This window comes from Hordeum vulgare, chromosome 7H (genome assembly GCF_904849725.1).
Source record: "Hordeum vulgare subsp. vulgare chromosome 7H, MorexV3_pseudomolecules_assembly, whole genome shotgun sequence".
In the NCBI taxonomy this organism is placed as follows: Eukaryota; Viridiplantae; Streptophyta; class Magnoliopsida; order Poales; family Poaceae; genus Hordeum; species Hordeum vulgare.
In genome coordinates, this window is record NC_058524.1 from 276,806,616 (window position 1) to 276,827,716 (window position 21,101).

At 44.3% G+C, this 21,101-nt stretch overlaps 1 protein-coding gene across 12 annotated transcripts; it reads right to left on the minus strand.

Annotated features, from left to right (window-relative positions):
- Positions 1-10,852: 10,852 nt before the first annotated feature.
- On the minus strand, positions 10,853-13,905 carry LOC123412417. Of its 12 annotated transcripts, none has more exons than XR_006613499.1 (4): positions 12,962-13,874; positions 12,803-12,884; positions 12,270-12,686; positions 11,363-12,171 (listed from the first exon to the last, which is right to left on the minus strand). XR_006613499.1 is itself a non-coding variant. In XM_045105357.1 (3 exons), the coding sequence occupies exons 1-3, from the start codon at positions 13,786-13,788 to the stop codon at positions 11,080-11,082; spliced, it is 429 nt and encodes a 142-aa protein (XP_044961292.1). In that variant the 5' UTR covers positions 13,789-13,891; the 3' UTR covers positions 10,853-11,079. The 12 variants fall into 12 exon arrangements, 1 of the variants encoding a protein (XP_044961292.1); XR_006613502.1 differs by lacking the exon at positions 11,363-12,171 and having other exon boundaries at positions 12,340-12,686; positions 12,962-13,156; positions 13,364-13,881; XR_006613501.1 differs by lacking the exon at positions 11,363-12,171 and having other exon boundaries at positions 12,340-12,408; positions 12,575-12,686; positions 12,962-13,880.
- Positions 13,906-21,101: the final 7,196 nt, after the last annotated feature.

The following is a 21,101-nucleotide window of genomic DNA, read 5'->3' on the forward strand; positions in this document are numbered from 1 at the left end:
CCTGGCTTGTAATATGAAGCTTGTATTGTTTTACTTGTGTCTTTAGTTGTGTTGTGATATCTTCCCGTGAGTCCTTGAGTTTGATCGTACGCATTTGCGTGTATGATTAACGTACGAATAAATCAAGGGCGGCACAAGTTGGTATCAGAGCCGACTGCCTGTAGGTAGCCCCCTTTCCATCTCCTTGGCCGAAGTTGAGTCTAGTATTTGAAAAACTTACTAACTTTGATGTTGTGGCTTACGGGCCCACATCTCAATTGGGTGGTATTAGTATATTTTACTCCTTTGCTATACTCTGGGTTCTACTCTCTCTTCTCTTTCGGGTTAAAGATTTTGCTAACTCTAACATTAGATTCTTGTAAATATTTCCTCCTGGAGAGCCCCGTAATTCCACACGATGACTTGATCCGTAAGAAGGCTCCGAAGTTACTCTCTGACGTTCTGTCGAGAGCTGATGTGCATCGCTTCTGCAATTTCCCTTCCTCCGTCAACCCCTATGGATGACGACATACAAATGTCGTCCATACTTTCTTTTCCAATTGCTCTTGTTTTATGAGATGCAACGAATTATCTTATCAGGGATCCGTCCGTCATCAGTTGTCATGGGTTTCGAAAGTTCTTCGAACTGCTATTCGATCTTCCGGAATCCTCAGTAGCCTATTGCTTTTGACCTTTCTCACCTCCTTGTGTTATGGTTAAATTCATATGTCTAGCAGCATTCATTAAAATCCTTTGTGATTTTCATGTGATCTTATTCATTCTACCTTTGTGTGAATGCACACAATCATCTATTGATACTCATAAATTATTTTCCGGCTTAGACGTCCTTTCAAACAGAGCTGGTTCTTGACAAATCAACTATGGTGGTTGTCCATATAAATCCATCCAACTTACTTGTATTTGATCACAGCATCTGATTATGATACACCAACCTGGAAATCCTAATTCCTTTGGTAATTAAGTATCAGTATTTTTCAAATGTTCTATAACCTCAGGCATTGCATCCTATCTCCCTCTGATCGAGTACTGATACTCACAGCAGGTCCTTTGTGGATTGCCAGAGCCATTGCTGGGTTATTATCCGACGGCATCCTGTACATTCAAAAAATTCTTGTGATATTGTTCCCTTGATACATAATGCCATTGGTAAATTGTGTCCTCTCCCTCTGATAAGTTGTACCCTACGCTTTTGTCAGCCATGCCCTTCAAGCATGTGTTAATTACTCTTGGAGTGTATGGTATATGTTCCTAAGATGCCCCGACGGGTTGAACCTATGCCTTCCTAAATCAATATGACGTGGAAAGGTTTTCATGAGTCTTACTCTTCTGGTGCCTTGCCTAATATCCTTTCAAAGCTACAACCTGATCAAAGGCGAGGGGTAAATGGAAGGTGATGCATTGATGAAGTGGTAGTCGACCTTGAACTTTGTGTTCATGCCCATGGAAACAACGTTGATCCTATCGTAGTAACTCCTCGTATCAATAATCATTAATTCTATGATTTGATCTGGTATCTCTGATCTTGTCCTTTGCAATCGTGGTTCCGACCATGTTGTCCTACCTTGATTTCATTCTCAGATGAGTTAAAGTACTTGTCTTCTTCAGATCAATACACCGGTCCAAGCCTTAATGTTGATCTGAGTATTATTCCTTGTAGCTCGAGGATATCACGGAGCTATATAACTTCGTGTGAGCTCCTCATCAACTATGATATTTTCATTAATTCCAGTTTCCTCGTGTTTGAGTTGTTGGACACGCGAGTACATCGATAACTGAATCGAGTACGCATTGCGATTCAAAAACTTTTAGTAATCTTCTTTGCTTACGAGTTTGTACTCGATCATGTCATTCCAAGCTGTTAAGCTACGTCATCATCGTCATGTTGGAGCTTGACCATGCTATCTATGCCCTCCTTATTAGGAACACATTTCCAATTGTGTGTTAAGCTCACATCAAGCTTTCCACATCATATTGGCTGTTTTGAAGGGCAATTTTCATTCTGAGCTAGCAGTCTTATCTGTGGTTCCGACAACCTTTCGCTTCTTTATTCCTTTACTTGATGATGTCGCTGAATGATTACATCTTCATGAAACTTCTCGACAAACATGTCGTGATCATCATCAGCGTCCTGATCTCCTTCAGGGTATCAATCGAATGCATGATGAGAAATATCGTCCTTGCCCCTCGATGATTTGTATTATCATCGACACCCTTGTTGCCTTCCCTCCAACACAAACGTGTTCGTGTTTTGTGTTGTCCCTTAAGTTCCTTTCTATTTAGCTTATGTTATCTTCTACCTTGGAGTATTACTATCTTTTATGTCAAGAATGTCATGAGCATTGCACACGTCTTAAAAATTCTTGATATAGTAATACTTCTCGACATCACCATTCATTTCTTGGTCCCGTGTTGTTTCAAACAGGAATACCAACAAGTGAACTCTGATGTGTGATTCCAATACTTCTGGCAACCCTATTGCCTTGAGGTTAACAACTGATTGTTTCATTCTTAGTGTGTTGGGTGTTGACTCATCATTTTTTACATTGGTTGTGCTACTCCGTCCGTATTTTCGAGTGCACCCTTCGACCAATGTTTAATTGTTGTTGTTCCCTCGAGCATACGATATTATACCATTTGATTTGACAAATGATATCTCCTTGATATTATAATTTTGGAAATTCACCCTTGTCAAAATCTTGAGAAATTATTGTTGAGCCCATCAGCCACACCCTCAGCTTCTCCATGTTCCGCGATGAAGCTCTTGAAAGCATTATCATTTGTGCCTAGTTCATAAAGATTATAATTGATAAGAAGTGTTTTCCCAAGGTTCACGTGCATTCTTGCCGTCGTGAATATGTGAAAGTTTGTTTTGCTTCCTCTAGGATCGTCCCAAATCATTCACGCATGTGCGAAGTGTTATATGTGTTGAAGATTTGCTATCTTCACTTCATATAACTTCTGTTAGCGTCCCAAGCCATTGAGTGATTTGATCAAGGAAAAGAAGTTTCCTTCATAAGAGCTAATCGAGGCATACACAAGGGCCTTGATATCCTCGATGGTGGTTTCCAAATGAGTACTCGGTTGCATTGTGATCTAAGAATTCCACGTGGGCACGAATGTCTTGGCATTGTGTTCATGTGTCTTACAATCCAACTCATGATCCAATACTTGCTTCCGTAGTTCATATCCCGGGAATCTTGCATTATGATCTCGTCTATTTTTGGTGGTCCCAGTTTCCTCTTGGGCATCCTGAGTCTGAGGTGTTTCGACACCAATCAGACCTGAATCTCAGTGCACATATGGTGGTTGGAACATTTTCCAATAATTATAACTTTGGTCTTATGTAATATGGTATGGTGATGTCTTGCCTAGCACACCGGGCCGAATGACCTATTGTTATAAATTCTTCCATATGTAAGATTAACCATTCTTCCATGCGAAAACTATATGCCTTAGTTCATAAGTTGTTCCTCGTGGATCCTTTTGTATACCCTAAGTTTGACCTTTGCATGATAACCATGTCAATGCTATCCCGAAGCACGGATGTGGTACTTCAAATTTCAACAAGAACATTGGAAGCACAATGCTAAATTGATCTTGATCGATTATCCAACCCGTATGGTATGGGTAAACATCATGATTCTTCTACCTCTTTATCTAAATGGTTATGTACTTGATGACCTATCACGTATACCATACCCTCTTTTTCCTCGGAAATGGTATACTTTAATACTTGTGTGTGTGAACATATTTTTCCTTTCTAGTGGTCTTTTTGACCTTTCTTGTGGCATAACTTATCTAAGCAGTGTTAATTCCCTGGTTAGGTAAAAATCTCGGTATACAACTCTATTAGTAAGACCATGTTACTATTGTGGATAACATTCCGGTAGCCGTCGGTGGACGAGAACTTTGCCTATTGGTCTGCCTCGTTTCAGCGAGCAGGAAAATGTTTTTATTCGTCCCCCGCCCTTTGTACCGACGTTGTTGCCAACATAACAGACATGCTATCCTCTGACACGTCTTGCTACCAAGACCGTATAATATGTCACCCCTCTGCCTACTCTCGGCCCACATGATGGACCCATAACCCAAAGTTCCATAGGATTGAAACCTGACTCTCATGTACATCTTTGACTCCAAAGTATCCATTACACTTGGCTTCATATGGAATTCCAGAGCCACCGTTCAATGGACCGATCCCTCTTCGGTTCGGATAATACCCAACACGCTAAAGATCAAGTCTGCATTATTCATGAGAATCTGAAGGCCGCTCAATCTCGTCAGAAGAGTCAGTATGACCATCGTCATCAAGATATGGTCTATCAACCTGGCGAAAAAGCTTATCTTCATGTCACACCAATGAGAGGTGCACACCATTTTGGGATCAAGGGCAAGTTAGCTCCTCGTTATAATGGTCCTTTCACTGTTCTCGAAAGGCGTGGAAAAGCAGCTTATCAATTGGAACTGACGGCGAACCTTTCTCAGGTTCACGATGTCTTCCATGTGTCTCAGCTCCTTCGCTGCTTCAAGGATCCTATTCGAGCAGTGGATCATGATATGCTTGAACTGCAACAAGACCTCTCTTATAAAGAGCATCCGGTCTGCATTCTCGACCACGCTCAACGTCAGACTCGTCGCAAAGTCACCAAGTTCCTTAAATTACAGTGGTCAAATCATTCTGAAGATGACGCCACTTGGGAACGCGAGGATCATCTTCGTGATGAATACCCCGGGCTCTTTCCTTCTACCTCTTAATTCTCGGGACGAGAATTCTTGTTAGTAGGGGAGAGTTGTGACATCCTCAACTGTTGCTACAGTAAACCTATGCAAAGGATGCCACGTCACCATGTTTTCCTATCGTTAATCTCGCGTTATTTCAAAACGGTTCGAATTTAGATTTAAAATTTAAGTCAAGCGATAAAAGTTTTCGAATGTCGGAATAATAATGTTGGGGTGTGTCGGATATTACCTAGGAGAATTATCCTTTAGGAAATATTATTTTTGAGAGGGTTTATTGCGCTAAAATAAAATAAATAGAAATAGAAATTAAAAAGATATAATAATAATAATAAAAAAAATAAACAAACAAACCCCGTGGGCCAAACTGGGCCAAAATGACCCGGCCAGCCCACCTAAATTGGGGAGGTATAAAACCCCCCCTCTAATCCCAAACCATAGCACCCTGAGAACCCCTCCGCATCCCACCTGGCGCCGCCAGGGCCTCCCCCTCGTCGCTCCCTCCCGTCAGCCCACCGAACCCCACTCCCCTCGAGCGCCAGACACTCCCCTCGTCAGTTCCCCTCTCGCTCCCCTCGATCTCCCCTCGCCCCGCAAACCCCTCTCGCTCCCGATCCAGATCTGGATCGGGGCAGAGAGCCCCACGTCACGTCTCTCCCTCTGCCTCGCGACCCCCCCAACCCCCCGAGACCTAAACCGCCGCTCCCCCACACGAGCGCCTCGCCCCCCTCTTGCGCCTCGCCACCCCACCGCTGGCCGGCCGCCTCGTCGCTGCCTCACGGCCGCGCCGGCCCTCCCCATCGCCCAGCCTCCCCTCGCAACGCTCCTCTCCCCTCGTCCTCACAGCGTGTCACGCCACCGAGCGTTGCCCTGACCCCGCTCAACGTCGGCTCTCTCCATCGCGCGCCGCCAGGGCCCCTCCCCGCCTCCTCCTCAGGCCGCCTCTCCGGCGCCACCACGCCCCGAGCCGCCCTCGACCCCAGCACCTCCCGACGCTGGTGCCCGATGGTAGCCCCCGCGCCGCCCCATTGCTGCCGGCCCTCCCCACTAGCGCCACGTCGGCCTCCCCCGACCCTGCTGTCGGTCCTCCTCCGCAACGCCACGGGGCCAGTCTCGCCATACCACCTCGCCACCGCACTGGATCCCCCATCGGCTCCACTAACCCTCCCCACGCCTCTACTTCCTCTACTGGCCACCTTGAGCCCGCCGGGACTCCTTCCTGCCCTCCTTCTCTCCACCTTCGGCCGGAATCACCCCCAGCCTCCTCGTTCTTAGCATAGTTGGATGCGACTCACTCCGCCCATTTGAACGAGCCCCTCCGCTCCTCTTTTGGCTGGCGGATCCCGATGTCCTCTACCGCGTTCTGGCGTCGCCAGAGCGTCACCGCCGGCGTGCTCCCGCCCTCGGTCACTAACAAGAGGGCCCGGGTGGGTTCATCAATTGACTTTAAACAGCTGCTTGTGTATGTCCCCCTTACTGTGGCGATAGTGTTAGATCAAGTCTAACATATGGCTTATTCACGCACCGACAGTTGGGGCCCACCGTCCATTAAACAAAAAAAGATTAATTAATCAATTATTTAATTAATAAGTTACTTAGTTAACTTAATTGTCTTAAACCTAATTAGTCTAATTAACTCTGTTTATAATTCAATAGCGTATGACATGTGGGGTCCGCCCCTCATTATGACCTCTTAAGTATGTGCGTATGACAAATGGTCCCACTCCCCGTGTTAAAATAAAAACATTTAATATTAATGAATATAAAAAAGGTAATAATAATAATAATAGTAATAAATAAATGATTAAGAATAATGTTTAAAGATTAGATATATTTACTTAAATAAATTATTAGTTAATCTATTAATTAAGATAACTAAATAACCTAATCAGTCTATGACAACTGGGTCCCCCCACTAATTAATCGGATTAATTAATTAGTTAATGTATTCATTTAAAATGTGCCTATGACGACGGGGCCCATTGGTCATATTTGACCAGTCAAACCCTGTTGACTGATGATGTCATGCTGACATCACCGCGATGTCATATTTAAGTATTTAATAATTAATTAAATATGTGTTTCCTTTCTAAATATTAATAAAACTTTAAAAATTAATGTAAAATATTCCGTAATTCGGATTAAAATATTTTCAACATGAAAGTTGATCAGCTGAACGAGACGAACCGGGATACGCGGTCCATTCGTGTGTCACGCGTCCCTAGCATAACAAACATGGAACTTTTCCATCGTTTTCAGTCTGTCCGGTAGTAGCCAGAGACCCGGGAAATATCATGTGACATTTTCACGACCCGTCTATGACGGATGTTACTGCGTTAGTTCATGCCTAGCCTGTATATTGCCATAGTGTTGCACCTGTTGTTGTTATTTATTGTTTCTCCCCCTCTTCTTCCGGTAGACCCCGAGACTTAAGCTGCTGCTGGGTACATCTACGACCCTGCCGACCAGCCCTTTGCCGCAAAGCAACAACGCAAGCAAACCCCCTTGATCATTCCTATATCGCCTATTCTTTCTCCCTCATGCTTGCATTTGTATTTCGCTACTGTTGTACTTAGCTCCTATTTCTGATGCATAGCCTAATTTTTGATGAACTCCTACTTTCAGTACCGCTCTTTAAACTGTTTAGTATAGGTGGAGCAGTCATCCCCTCTGACCCCTTAGTCTAGTTTCCCCGCTTTGTCTTCGAGTCTCGATCCCTGATCGACGAGCCAGACCCGGCACAACACTTACCCCCTTAGTTGGGCGGCACTACAGAGATACTATCGGGTACCGAGGGTGACACCTCGCGAAGCACTCCTGATGATATCTCTGTAGTACAGCTAGTTGGTCATGGTTATCGAGGGTGACTACTCTTTCACCATTCCCGACGATGCCTCTGTCGTGCAACCCCTCAAGTGTGGGACCCTCGAAGGTGATTCCTCTAAGTCCACATTTACGGATACATCGTTCGGGATCCAACAAGGGTGATGCCTCAGATCCCCCTGATGTTACAACCACACAATTACTTGACCATGTTACTGGGATCTTTGATGAATAGATGTTAGGCGGGTGGAATCCCGCGTGTTGGTGTCGATGACATAATTAAAATGATAATGGATTTGGGTATTTGATCTGGGTTGGTCGGAGACCTTTTCGCACTAACCGGCTACGCGGGAAGAATTATGGGTACTCGACGTCGCGGTATCAGCCGAAGCTCTTCACACGTCAGCAATGGAGCGGCGTGCGCCCGAGTGGTCCCGAGATGCACTCCGCTTGTGATTAAGGGGTGCTAGGACTGACCTCGGCCGCCCACGCATCGTGCAGGAGTGCGGAGGGCAAGTGGGCCCACGAACCCTTTGTGCTTAGGAGTTAGAACGACGGGCTGACCTCTCTGCTGAGCTTCGGTGGGGCTGCGACGTGTCGATATTCCGAGGCCGGGCATGACCCAGGAAAGTGTGTCCGGCCAGTGTGTTATCGAGCGTGACGAGAAACTTAGTGCACCCCTGCAGGGATGAAAATTAACTATTCGGATAGTCGTGGCCACGGTTACAAGACGACTTGGAGTTGTGCCCTGATCTTATACAACTAATTGTTACTTAACTAAAATAATTGCTCCGGGATTGCTTCCTCGCAGGGAGTCGAGGGAGGATCTCTCGGCGTGACCTCATATTAATATTGTTGCAACAATATGACTATTATTTGTGTTACCTTGCTCTACTCTCGTCTATTGCTGCAAGACCCTGAAGATGCTAGTCTTCGATAGGACTAGGCCTTCTCTCTCTATTCTCGCATTGCTGCAGTCAGTCCACATATAAACCCCTTCTTTGATACTGATGCATACTTAGCATAGTTCTGATATAAGTCTTCCGAGTACTTTGGATGAGTACTCACCGTTGCTTTGCTCCCCCTTTGCCCCCTTGATCCGTTGCTCCGACCAGATGATGGAGCCCATGAGATGGAGTTTCCTGCCGACGCCTGCCCCCCCTGATGGTGTCTTCTTCGTGGAGGTCGTTGAAGACCAGGAGTAGTTTAGGAGGTTCCCAGGCAGGAGGTCTCGCCTCGTTTGATCGTATTTCTTTTGTGTTAGCCTTCTCTAAGGCACCCCATGTGTATGTCTGTACTTAGATATTTGTTGCTTCCGCTGACCCGTGTGTTTATCGAGCTTCTGTATTCTAGCCCTCGAGACCCCTGGCTTGTAATATGAAGTTTGTATTGTTTTATTTGTGTCTTTAGTTGTGTTGTGATATCTTCCCGTGAGTCCATGAATTTGATCGTACGCATTTGCGTATATGATTAACGTACGATTAAATCGAGGGCGTCACATGGTGGTCATGGGGAATGGGTGAAGAGGATAAGGTGGTTGTTTTGTTTTTTGCTCGATGCAGTTCCGCAGTGTCTTTTCAAATGGTTAGTTTGTAGCTACAAGAGTGGGTCGGATGTGTTATGAGAATAAGTTGTTTTCTTATTAGAATAAGGTCTTAATGGGTGTTATTAGAATAGGCACACCATATATATATATATATATATATATATATATATATCGGGTGAGGAATAGTTATTCTTCACCCCCTCTATTTTAACATCAATGCATCGTAATTTTGCTTACGTAATTTTTTTCTTATTCCATACGTAAAAAGAGAGCGTAAGAAAATATATAACCATCGTAAAAAATATTTTTTTACATAAAATTACAAACGTAAAAACATAGTGTAAAATATACATAAAATGCATATTTCTTGTCTTACAGCCTATTTTTTTATTTTTTATGTCAAATTTTACATAGTGGGTCAATATGAATGTAACTATTTGTATTTTAAATGTAATTTATTTATGAAAAGCAAGTAAGATTACCTCGGGTGAAGAACAACCTATTCTGCACCCTGGGTGAAGAATAGAGTTTATATATATATATATATATATATATATATATATATATATATATATATATATATATATATATATATATATATATACCGTTTATGCACCCATTAGCTGCAGAATAGTTGTTCTGACATCACTTGGGAACCTCCTCCGGAAACTAAAAGAACTGCACAGCTAGCCAAAGTACACTGAAATGTTAGGACAAAAATCTGCACGCATTTGTTTGTATCATTTTTGCCCTAGTTTCTAAACCGTTTGTCGGAAGGAGGCATATAATATACCATTAGATAGCTACGAAAAATACGCAACTTCACTATGTGGAACACTTCCTGAGATTCCTCATGATTTAAGAGCAGTTTCACACATGATGGGCGCCCAACGATTGGCAGCAAATGTATTTTCGTGTTTTTTCTAAACTTCTTGTCGGAATGAATCGAATGATATGGCGTTGCAAAGGTATCATCGAGGTGCAACTTTTTCACGTATATTACACTCTAATTCTTTACAGTTTGAGAGGAGTTCTAAATTTATCAAAACTGTAGTTTTTAACTGTTTGCTATAACGAGGCATGTGATACGGCTTTGGAAAGCTGTGGAGTAGGCGCACCTTTCATATGTTGGGAATTTGTTGAGATTCCTAACGGTTTTAATGAATTCTAAAAACGGGGTGGTGGTGGGCGACGATTGACAACGAGCGTATGTGCGTGAATTTTTCCAAACTGCTAGTCGAACAATGCAAATTATACGGAGTAGGATATATATCGACGAGGCACAACTTTTTCAAGTAGAAAACTCTCTCTTATTCCTTACGGTTTAAGAGCAGTTTTGGAATTGTCAAAACGCACACACTCTGTTTTTAGCGACACCAAAATCAACGCAGGAACCGCATTAGGCGCAAGAACACATTGTTTTGAAGGGCACACCGCACTACATGAGACAAACAGGGGAACTTCATGATTTCTACTGCTTTGGACGGCAAACCGCACTGCATCAGACGGGCACGTGGACTTTATTGTTTATTTTATTTTATTTTCGAGCAAAAATACATGAAATTTTCCAAACATTTTTTTAGCACTTCACATTGGGCGTTAACGAACGGCCTAATACCCACCGCAACACTAACGAAAGTATCTTTTTTTCATACTAATATTGTCTCGCACCCATAGACCAAGCGAGTGGACCATAGGGAGAGTGAACTACATCTAAAAAGAAGTTCTTTTCTCTCGCTTACCAAGTGAAAAACAAAGAATTTTTATACCAAACTTCTGTGAGAGAACAAAGTGAGATTTAAAACATACGTATGTATTGGATTGTTTTACACAACCACACTCATAAAAATGCAAAACACATAATTAACATCACATGGACACATAAAATGCATTCACAAATTTTCCTGCACGCGATAGGCAATCTGTATGCTTGGTCTGGTCGAACCGCATACCCACTCTGACCAAACCGCACATCATGGTCGCGCCCAAGAATCCAAGAACAGAACCGCTGGTCTATGATGCATCTGGTCGGACGACAGTTGTCCAGTAGAAAAATGAAATACATGGGAACTGCACCTGCACCCCAAAATCGAGTCTGGTTTGCTTCAGAAAAAATGGAAGATTTTGATGACATTGCCCGCATTCAAAAAATAATTTTCCATTCTACTTCGTGAACAAGCACACGACACCGAACGAGCACACTTGAAAGAGTATTAATAATAACATGTAGATGACAAGGAGAAGGATGGAACAGAGTAAGATCATGAAGCCTTTGTTATTGATGGATTCGAGTTACACATGCAACACTGAAATGAGATAACAATAAGCGAATACATAGCATATATATAGAGAGATCATAGATAGCATGGCAACAGACGTGGTAAATATCCTTTAGTCCATCTCTGTCTACAGTTCACGCACGCCGGGTCCGGTGCCTTGGCTTGGCTGATCCTATTCGAGCCGACGAAGATAATAGACGGGTCGCAGCAGCAATCGTTGATCAGGCAGCTACTAATCACTAGTTAGGGAGTTAGTAGGCGTTTGGTTGCCTGCATTAGGCCCAGCCAGACCCGCGCGAGACGAAAATGGGCTGTTTGGAGTGCACACATTTTTGGATGTGGTGTTAGGATGACATCAAAGTAGTGTAGGTTGAACTTGCTATGATCATGCATGCTTACTAATGTTCTTCTGCTTCACTGTTTGCTCCTAGAGTTCTTCATTGCTTATTGTATGTGTGTTGCAATGTTTGTTGCTTGAACTTATTGCTCTTGTGCCCGGGCAAGTGGTATGTGGTCTTCAAAGGTAGGGTTTCAGGGGTTTACAGTTTATGAAAAGCTTGCAACAAACAAGTTTCAGGGTACGGCAAGAGTAAACACACGGGAGGGTTTAAGACTAGGTACGCGGCAGAAGATGCTTACTCCAAGTATGTGCGAGAGCATTCATGCAGCAAGTTTGCCGTTGGCAAGGTAGGTCGACCATTAGGCTGAAGAACTTTATGATCTTCGTCCAGTTCATCGTCATAGTTGTGTTGTGGCGCTGGTGTGTTTGGTGTGAATGTGTGTAAGCTGTAGTGGTATTGGTAAGGTCATCAAGTAGGGTACAAGGTGAGCACAAGTCTACGTTCGTATGTAAGCAAACAACATGCACTTGTGTGATCACATACAATGCGAGCAACCAAACACGATGCGTAGAGGCATCGCTACGATGCAGGGAGAGGACATGCACGCAACCAATCAACATGCAGATGTTCATTTTTTGTCTGCATTTGCTCAACCAGGTCCAACTGGAACAAGTATACAAATCTGGAACAAGTATACAAATGGTCAAAAAAAACGATGTAGGCAACCAAACACGCCCTTAATTTTGTTGATCGAAGCTGATTACAAAATCTAGGAAGCCAAAGATTGAACAAAAGTAGCGGTCGGGGACAAAGTAATTAGCCATGCACGAGGCAAGTGTTTAACTTACCAGCCTTCAAGGAAGCTAGGTTGTACCCACAGCGGCGGCATGGCGTAGTGCGGCGGCGCCATCACCGGAGGGTCCTGGTACGGTTCGCCCTGCACGTGCCCTTGGTAGTAATCTGCATACACAAGCAGAAACAGGCCATCAAGATCAAGAAATGAAACCCGTACTTCACACACACACACACACCGCACTGCACGGGCGCACCGGCATACCACGCGGAGGTGAGCTCACCTGAAGCAGCGCACACTACTTGTTGCACCCACTAACCTGGCACTAACTGCTAATTGCAACTGAACTGTAGCCACCCATCCATCTGAGAGCACAACAAACATCTATGTGAGCTCGCCGCACGCAAGTGAACTGCACAAGTGGTTTTTAAAAGCTGCACACATGTTGCACGCGAGATGTAGACGCACGAAAGCGGAGGCATCCAGGGGAGGAGGGCGACCAACAACCCAGCGGAAGGGGGCCATCGCGCCGTGGACTGCAGGTAGTGGACGAAGCCACTCGGTTATGCTCGCGTGGGAGAACTCGTTGGAATCCGGCGGGGCTGTTGAGGGAGAAGCATGTGGGCTGCACGAGGGGCTGCTGAGGGGAGAACTAAATGGTGAGGAATCTAAAAAACAATTTGAGGAAAGTAATCTACAGTACGGATCCGGTCGGGATCCGAAACATAGGGTCGGCGAGGTGAAGTGGACAAGCTTGAGGAGAGGGCTGGCGAAGGGCAGGATAGGCATCGGCGGCTGTAGAGGTCGATCCACGGGGACCTTGTGTGCAGACACCCTCACATACCTCCTGCGGCCGCCGTTATCTGCTCCGATAGCGGGCCGCCTTGGAGGGGCCTAGGTAGGACGAGGGAGATGTATCCGGGTGCGGGGGAGGAGCCGTGGGAGCCCTGCGGAGGTAGGACGACTCGAAGTCGGGGCGCGTGGCGAACCTCCTCCGCCTAGTGCATCCCTTCACAGCCACCCCCAGCTGAATCTCGCAGCAAACACCCACCTACCGGCGGCATGGGTATCCGACAGGTGGCTCGAGGAGCCCTGGTGGCGTGTGGCTCGGGGAGCCCATGCCGCGGCAAACGGAGGTGGACGAGGCGGCGTTGGGTGACCATGGATGGGGAAGAAGGTGGATTGGGTCGGGGTGGTGTTGATCGGAGAGGGTTGATATTTGGTGGGATTTTGTTTTTTTGTTGTAAGCGGTTCGTTTGATTTTTCCATCGAAGTTCGATCGAGACATGGTCGTAGTCTAAGTTTGTTGGCATAATAAGCTAATTGGTCCCCCAAAAATAATAAGCTAATTGGGGTGAGAATAGGGTCTTAAGGGGTGATGTTAAAATAGACCCATCTATATATACACACAGTCTATTTTGACACTAGGTGCCGAATAACTATTCTGACATCACTTCTGAAATGCATGGTTAGCGCGAGTGCACTGCATCCCTATCAAACGAGCACTATAATCTCAGCACAAAGAATTGCACACCTTTTTGGACATCATTTTGCTCCAGTTTCTAAACCGCTTGTCTGAACGGAGTGTATAATGTATAATATACCGTTGGATAGCTATGGATACAGCTGGATAGCTATGGAAAATGTGCAACTTTTCTGTGTTAAGCACTTTTCGTCATTCTTAACTGTTTAAGAGCAGTTTCGAAAATGATGGGAGCTCGATAAATGGTAGCGAGCGTTTTTTCGCGTTTTTCTAAACCCCTTGTCGGAATGAATCAAATGATACGGCGTTGGAATTATACCGTCGAGGTGCAAAGTTTTCTTGTAGATTACACTCTCTAATTCCTTTGCTTTGAGAGTAATTTCAAATTAACTCAAAACGGAATTTTGTTTTCCAAATTTTATGAATTTTCCGGTACCGTTTCCCTTGTATGTTTCCAACCGTTTATCGCAATTAGGTGTGTGATGTGGCGTTGGAAAGCTATGGAATAAGCACAACTTTCATATGTTGGTCATTTGTTGAGATTTCTAACAGTTTAAAGCAATTTTGAAAACGGCGCCGCTGCCAGTGGCAGCAAACGTCTTTTCATAAATGTTTCCAAAATGCCCGTCGGAATGATGCAGACGATAAGCCGTTGGAACGATATCGGCGAGGCACAACTTTTTCATGTAGAACATTCTCTCTAAATCCTTACGGTTTAAGAGCAGTTTTGAAATAACCGAAATATAGACAAATGCTTTTTGCGACACCAAAATCGACGTGTGAACCGTATCCAACAAAAAAGCGCACTGCTTGAGACGAAAAACCGCACAACATCCTACTGACAAGCGAACTACATGTTTTTTATCCAATGTGAATTTTTCAAGATGAGAAAATGGACCGCACTTTACATCGAGCATAAGTAAATCGCAACACTATCGAGAAATGAACCGCATTTTTTTGTCATCTCCATACAGTTTTACGGAGTGGAATAGGATATGCAGTTTCATTTCCTTTTCCAAATGAAGTGTACTTTGAAGTCCTACGGAGTTGAATTTTTAGGACCGAAGTGCACTGTATTTTTTTATTTTTTTTCTCAATAGAGTTGGTTTTTCCATAGTACACTGCATACTTTTTTGGTTACTAGCAAAAAGACCAATGCGTTGCAACCGTAAAAAAAAGACCACACGCTCTTAATTTACAAAAATGGTTTATAATCTAAGAATATATAGTTATGACCCAAACAAAGATGACCTTAGACTACAAAAGCACAATTCAAGATTCCACATGTTTTCTATTTCCACACGGCTCACATGTTTATTTTTTTCTTTCTTGTCATGCATGTACTTATTTATTGTCTGCCTCTAACAGGTAAAACAATATCATATTCAAATTCTATATATTTTTGTAATCAAATTTCATATATAACATGTTAAATTTCGAGTTACGGTTTAAAAGATATGAATGTTTTAAAAAAACATTTGATATGTACTGCGGTTTTAATATCAGAAATATCATAGATTTTTTATAAAATAGCATGACAGACTAAGAATACTTATTTCTTTTATTAATAGGTATAGACGAGGTGAGGACGAGGCGAGTGGACTGCATTTTTTATGTACACCCTACACATTACACACAACCATGCATCAACATCCATATTTTATTCTCATTTCCCCTCTACATTTTCGCAAACAACAAAATAAACTTCTTTTAGAGGAACAATGATTCACTCTTCTCTTTCATTACTGAGTGCACAAAAAATTACTAAAAAATAATTAAAAACAGGGATGTAGTGAACTACCTTGTCAGTTTTTCATAGAGCAAAACCACCAAACTTTTTAGTATATGAACTACATTAGTTTTTTTAACAAAAATGTGGGCAACAGAATACAATGAAGTTCATTTTTCATTTGTGCGTGTCGAAGTTAGAGTACTCTGTGGCCTACCGCCCTGCAGCAAAGCAGCAAAATTGAACCAAAGAAGTCAACGGATGTGGGATTGTTGTGGCGGCGCTGTGGGCTGCATGATCACGGCGTGAGCTCCCCTCCACGAGAGCATCTCCTCCCTCCCTGTGATGAACTACATACGCTAGCATAAGTTACGTGAGCTCAAGTTATTGAAACAAAATGAGCTAAAGTTACGTGAGCTGCAAAATCAAAAAGATAGAAATAGAAAAAAAAATGAGTTGCACGCACGCGAGAACCGAGCTGCGGGACTGCAAGCATTTGTGATGTTGCCATGGATGTTGGACTGCAACACCATGTGAACTTGACTGCATGAGAGCATGATGTGCGCTGCATGGCGCTAAACAACCCATAAGGCGCCCTTTTGTCAGTTGGTCGTGTGACACGCCAGCGACAACCAGGGCCGGCCCTGTGTTTCGGGATTCCCTAGGCGAACTCAATGACATGGGCCCCTATGTCCTAAGACCATATATTTTTAGTTTAATATTTAACTATAATAATTGAGTGACTCCATCGACAATAATAATAACAAAATTTCAACTTACTAAATCGACAATAATAATACTGAAAAGATAGAGAAATGAAACTAAAATGACATGATTACCTCAAATAAGAACCAAGTTTCGAGTGACTTCATCGACAACAATAATAATTTAATTATTCAGAAAAAGTTTCTTCGGGCGTTTCTTGATGCAAAGTCATTAAGGGAACAATCAAGATCAACATTGTCCAAGATACCCTTTTCAATGCAGCACATAGCCAAGCCATTCAATCTATGTTGCAACATAGTAGACCTCAAATAATTTTTCAGCAGTTTCAGTTTAGAGAAACTTCTTTCAGCCGAGGCTAGAGTCACATGCACTATTAAGAGGATCTGATATGCAACACAGACATTTGGATAACAATCTACAGCCATAACAAACTGAAGAATCTCAAGCGTTGACATCAAACCATCTGGCAAAGTTGCGTGCAACACTTTTAACTCATACAAAATCATCAAGATCAACATCACATGAGTTATCATCAGAAAAAGATTTTGCAAAAGTAGTGCAGCATTCCCGTAAATTGGTATCATCCAAGGACTTCAGATTTTTTGAATTGAATAAGAAACCAAATAACCTTTCAAAATTCTACAACTGATCAAAGCAAGTGGTCAATGAAAGAATTACCTTGTCAACGATGACTAGAAAGTAAGTAACTCTGAAGGATTCCATAGCTAAGAATTGTATTTCCTCATCTTGATCATTGGTTTCATCATAATACCTCTTTCTTTTCCTTTGACGTTTTGTAAGAAATTCTGGCTCTATGTCCATATCATATGCAATGGCTTTTGCTATCTAAATACTAGCCTGAAAGCCTTCATCTCTGTACTTCTGAAAATATGATATGACAGCTTGAATGTGTTTTATAGTAGCATCAATGCACACCATCGTTTCCTTTTTTCAGCACCCAACAATTGCTTCTTCTTAGGCAACATGGCAGTTCCTAAAATTATGAAGAAAAGATGAATAAAGGATACAAAGAATAAGCAATTTATACATTAAATGATTGAAACCCTAGACATACATGGAAAAGTACTTGAATTACTAAATAAAGATGGTTGGATGGACTACGTACTAGATGGATGGATGCTGTTAAGTCTGTTGTTGATTAGTGATTACTCCTTCTGATTCTGAATTTTGATGGATGGATGGGGCATTGGGGCCTCGTACAGCAGGGGCTCCTTCTCCTCGTACAGAATAGATGCAAGAATACTCATGTCTGCTCCTTCTCCAAGACTCCAACACTGCTTGCCTGCTTCGGATGCAGGTAGATCGAGGCGTCGTCGTGCGTTGCTGCGCAACTCTGTCTTCCCCTCGAGGACGTACATCGCGTGCAGAGATTCTTGGAGCTGCGTGGTGCCCTTGTCGTCGAGGAAGTTGTCGACGACAAGGGCACCACACACCTCCAAGAACCTTTGCACGCGATGTACCTCCTCGAGGGGAAGACAGAGTTGCAGGTGCCCGTGAGATGGACTGCATTCACATGTGGAATCTCGGACACAACAAAGGAGTAGGAGGGGCGGCAGAGGGATCCAAGCCCGTCGCGGTAGCGGAGGCGGGGTCGCAGTGCACGGTCCACGACTGTCACCCACGGATCCAAGATGGAACCCCCGCGGGAGGTGGTCGCCGTTGATGGTTCGACGAGGGCATGCTGGGCCTCGTCTACATCAGGCGGCTGAGCCATGGAGAATTTGGCTGGGTGGAGGTGCGTGGATCTCGTGATTTGTGGGGATCTGGCAGGCTCGTTGGCCAACGGTGGAGGGAGGTCGGAGAATCGGAGAAGGCTGTGTCGGGGCGCTGTGGGTGGAGACGAACGTGGACTTCGGGGGACATCGTGGTTGTCTCGGTCATCCCCATGGTTGTCGACAGATCACGGTAGGTAGTGGTGGGCGACGGGGATGGGGGTATGTGGAGGATGGTTTGGGGCACCGCGACAACAGGGTGGCCGATGGTGTCCATGGGTGGGGGCGGTGGGGAGGCGTGACAGAAAGATGGAGGCTCGGCCGGAAGGAGCGTGAAGCACGGCGGCGCTAGAACCCCGGGGGAGAGGTGGTTGCTCGTGGAAATGGGTGGTGGCATAGAACGAAGGTGGGGGTTTTGGTGAGTGGGCGCGGGGGCAGGGAGAGGTGGGGTGTAGCGACCAGACCTCAAACAGTCTAGTCTCTATGCATTTGTGTCATCCCTGGATCGTAATGCTGAAATGTCTTAAAAGAGAACTTATTACAATAATATGGCTTAAGGCCATCTAAAAACAATAACAGTAGAAGGCTTGGAAGATAAACGGAGTCCATCAACTCCAACGACATAGCTGAGTGAAAGACAATGACCTATGGCACCTTACTCGTCGTCTGAAAAGTCTGCAACATGAAATGTTGCAGCCTGAAACGGCTCAACACATGGAATATGCTGGCAATGTAACACATAGAGTAATGAACATAATGAAATGCTATCTCTACATGCATATATGGCTGGTGGAAAGCTCTATGGTTAACAGTTTTGCATAAAACCAATCTTTATCCTACAACAAAGGAATAAGTTTTATTTAACTATCATGGTGGTTGTTAAACATTGAGAAGGTTCCTCCAAGTCAATCCCAATTAAGCATCATCATTAACCCAGCAAATTAATTTAGAGTGATGAGATCAACATGATAATCCAAGAACAAGATACTCAAGATGTCCATAACCGGGGACACGGCTATCCATGATTAGTTTGTACACTCGACAGAGGTTTGCACAGTTTTCCCACAAGACTCGAATACATCCTTGGTCGAAGATTCGAGACACAGTCTTTCTGAAGCATTAACTCTCTACTCTGGGTAGACCGTACCACCTACAACCCACTACATGTGCTAGTCTACTGCTTTAAGAGCTTCACGCAACTTACTCAATGCGAGAGCCCATAATGGCTTGTGGCTGCACACAAAAGTTTCTAGAATGAGTAATCTTATGATCCCTTTGAGCCTGGGTGGCGGACCGTAGGATGATCACACGGTTCCTCCGGGATATCCTAGGACAACACTGGATTTCTCGAGGTGCCCTGACAAGCAATCCACCCAGATGTGTATTTAAGTTGCCACCTTAAGTGAATCATTAATTAACAATACTCACATCTGTCATGGATACACTCACCCAATCCACGTCTACGAGCATAACATAGCAATATTAGCATAACGTAGAGGTAACTCCCAAAGGTTTGATAAATAACAGGACAATAGGTACTACCTCATCATCTACTTCCCAAAACACACATGTTAATCAGATCCTAACCATGCAATGTTTGAGGGTTGATCTAATGCAATAAAACTGGGTAGTAAAGGGGTATGATCAAAGTGTTACTTGCCTTGCTGATGATCCGCAAAACCTAGAGATTCGTAGTAGCACGCTTCGCACTCCGGGTACTCTATCATAAACAAACAATAACATAATAAGCAATCAAACTAGATGCACGGATAAAACTCAAATAAGAGATCTAACCAGAAATTTCAACTGAAGAACTCCGGTTTGCAAAAAGAATCAAAACAAACGAAGCAACGAAACTCAAACTGCGAAAGAAACGAGATTCGTTTACTAATCTGGACTAGAGTCAAATTTTACTGTACAAAAATCTTGTGCAAGTTGGTGAACACAGAAAGGGGGTGTCGAGGCGAAGATCTGGGCGTTTGAATCACCTGATTCCGATAAATGAGCGAAAAGATAAACTAAAATGAAAATCACAGCAGAGATCACGATCGGAAATAATCGCGGAAAACCCCTGGAATAAAGAAAAATGGACGAACAGGCTAACGAACGATCGTTCACTGTCTGTGACTAACGGATGAACAACGTTCGTTAAAACAAACGTACGGACGAACGTCCGCTATTTAAATAAACCCAAAAAATAAAAACCGATCTGAAAAAACTAGGTCTAGGTTTTTTTTCTTAAAAATAATTTTTCCGTAAAAAACCGGGCTACCTTTTGCGGATCCGACGGCGGCGGCGGCGGCCGGGTTGGGGCGGGGCGGCTCGGTGGGGCGGCGGCTAGGGTTTGGGGGGGTGGGGGCCGACTTATAAAGGCCTTTAGGGATAGAGTCCCGGCCGGATACGGCCCGTTTAAAAAAAAGGACGCCGACGAGGTTGTCGACGCGCTCAAGCTCCAATGAACATGGGAATGGGTCCGCCTGACCATCGCCTACCTGCTGGTGATCGAAACAACGACGGGGAGGAGGGGTTCGCCGGCGACGAGGAGGTCGTGGCGGAGGAGTTTGAGGAGGTGGTCGAGGGAGAGGCTAGAGACACGGAAAAGCTTGGGCGAGTTGGGGGAAAGCTTCCTGGGATTAAGGGGGTCAGTTTGGTGGGTCGAGGGGCGCAGGAGGCATCGTGTAGCCGGAGATCGACCGGAACTCCGAGGCGGAGGGGCCTCGATCGATCTCGAGCACCGGGGCTCTGCTGGTTTGCTGGGGTGGCTAGGGAGGTACTAGTGGATGTGGCGAAGCTATCTGAGGGGTGCTGGAGCGAGGGGGATGGTTATTTATAGGCCCGCGACGGTGAGCAGATTCGGGAGCACCGGTAACTCACCGTGGGGCGCATGGCGGTGCAGAGAGAGGTCAGGGTT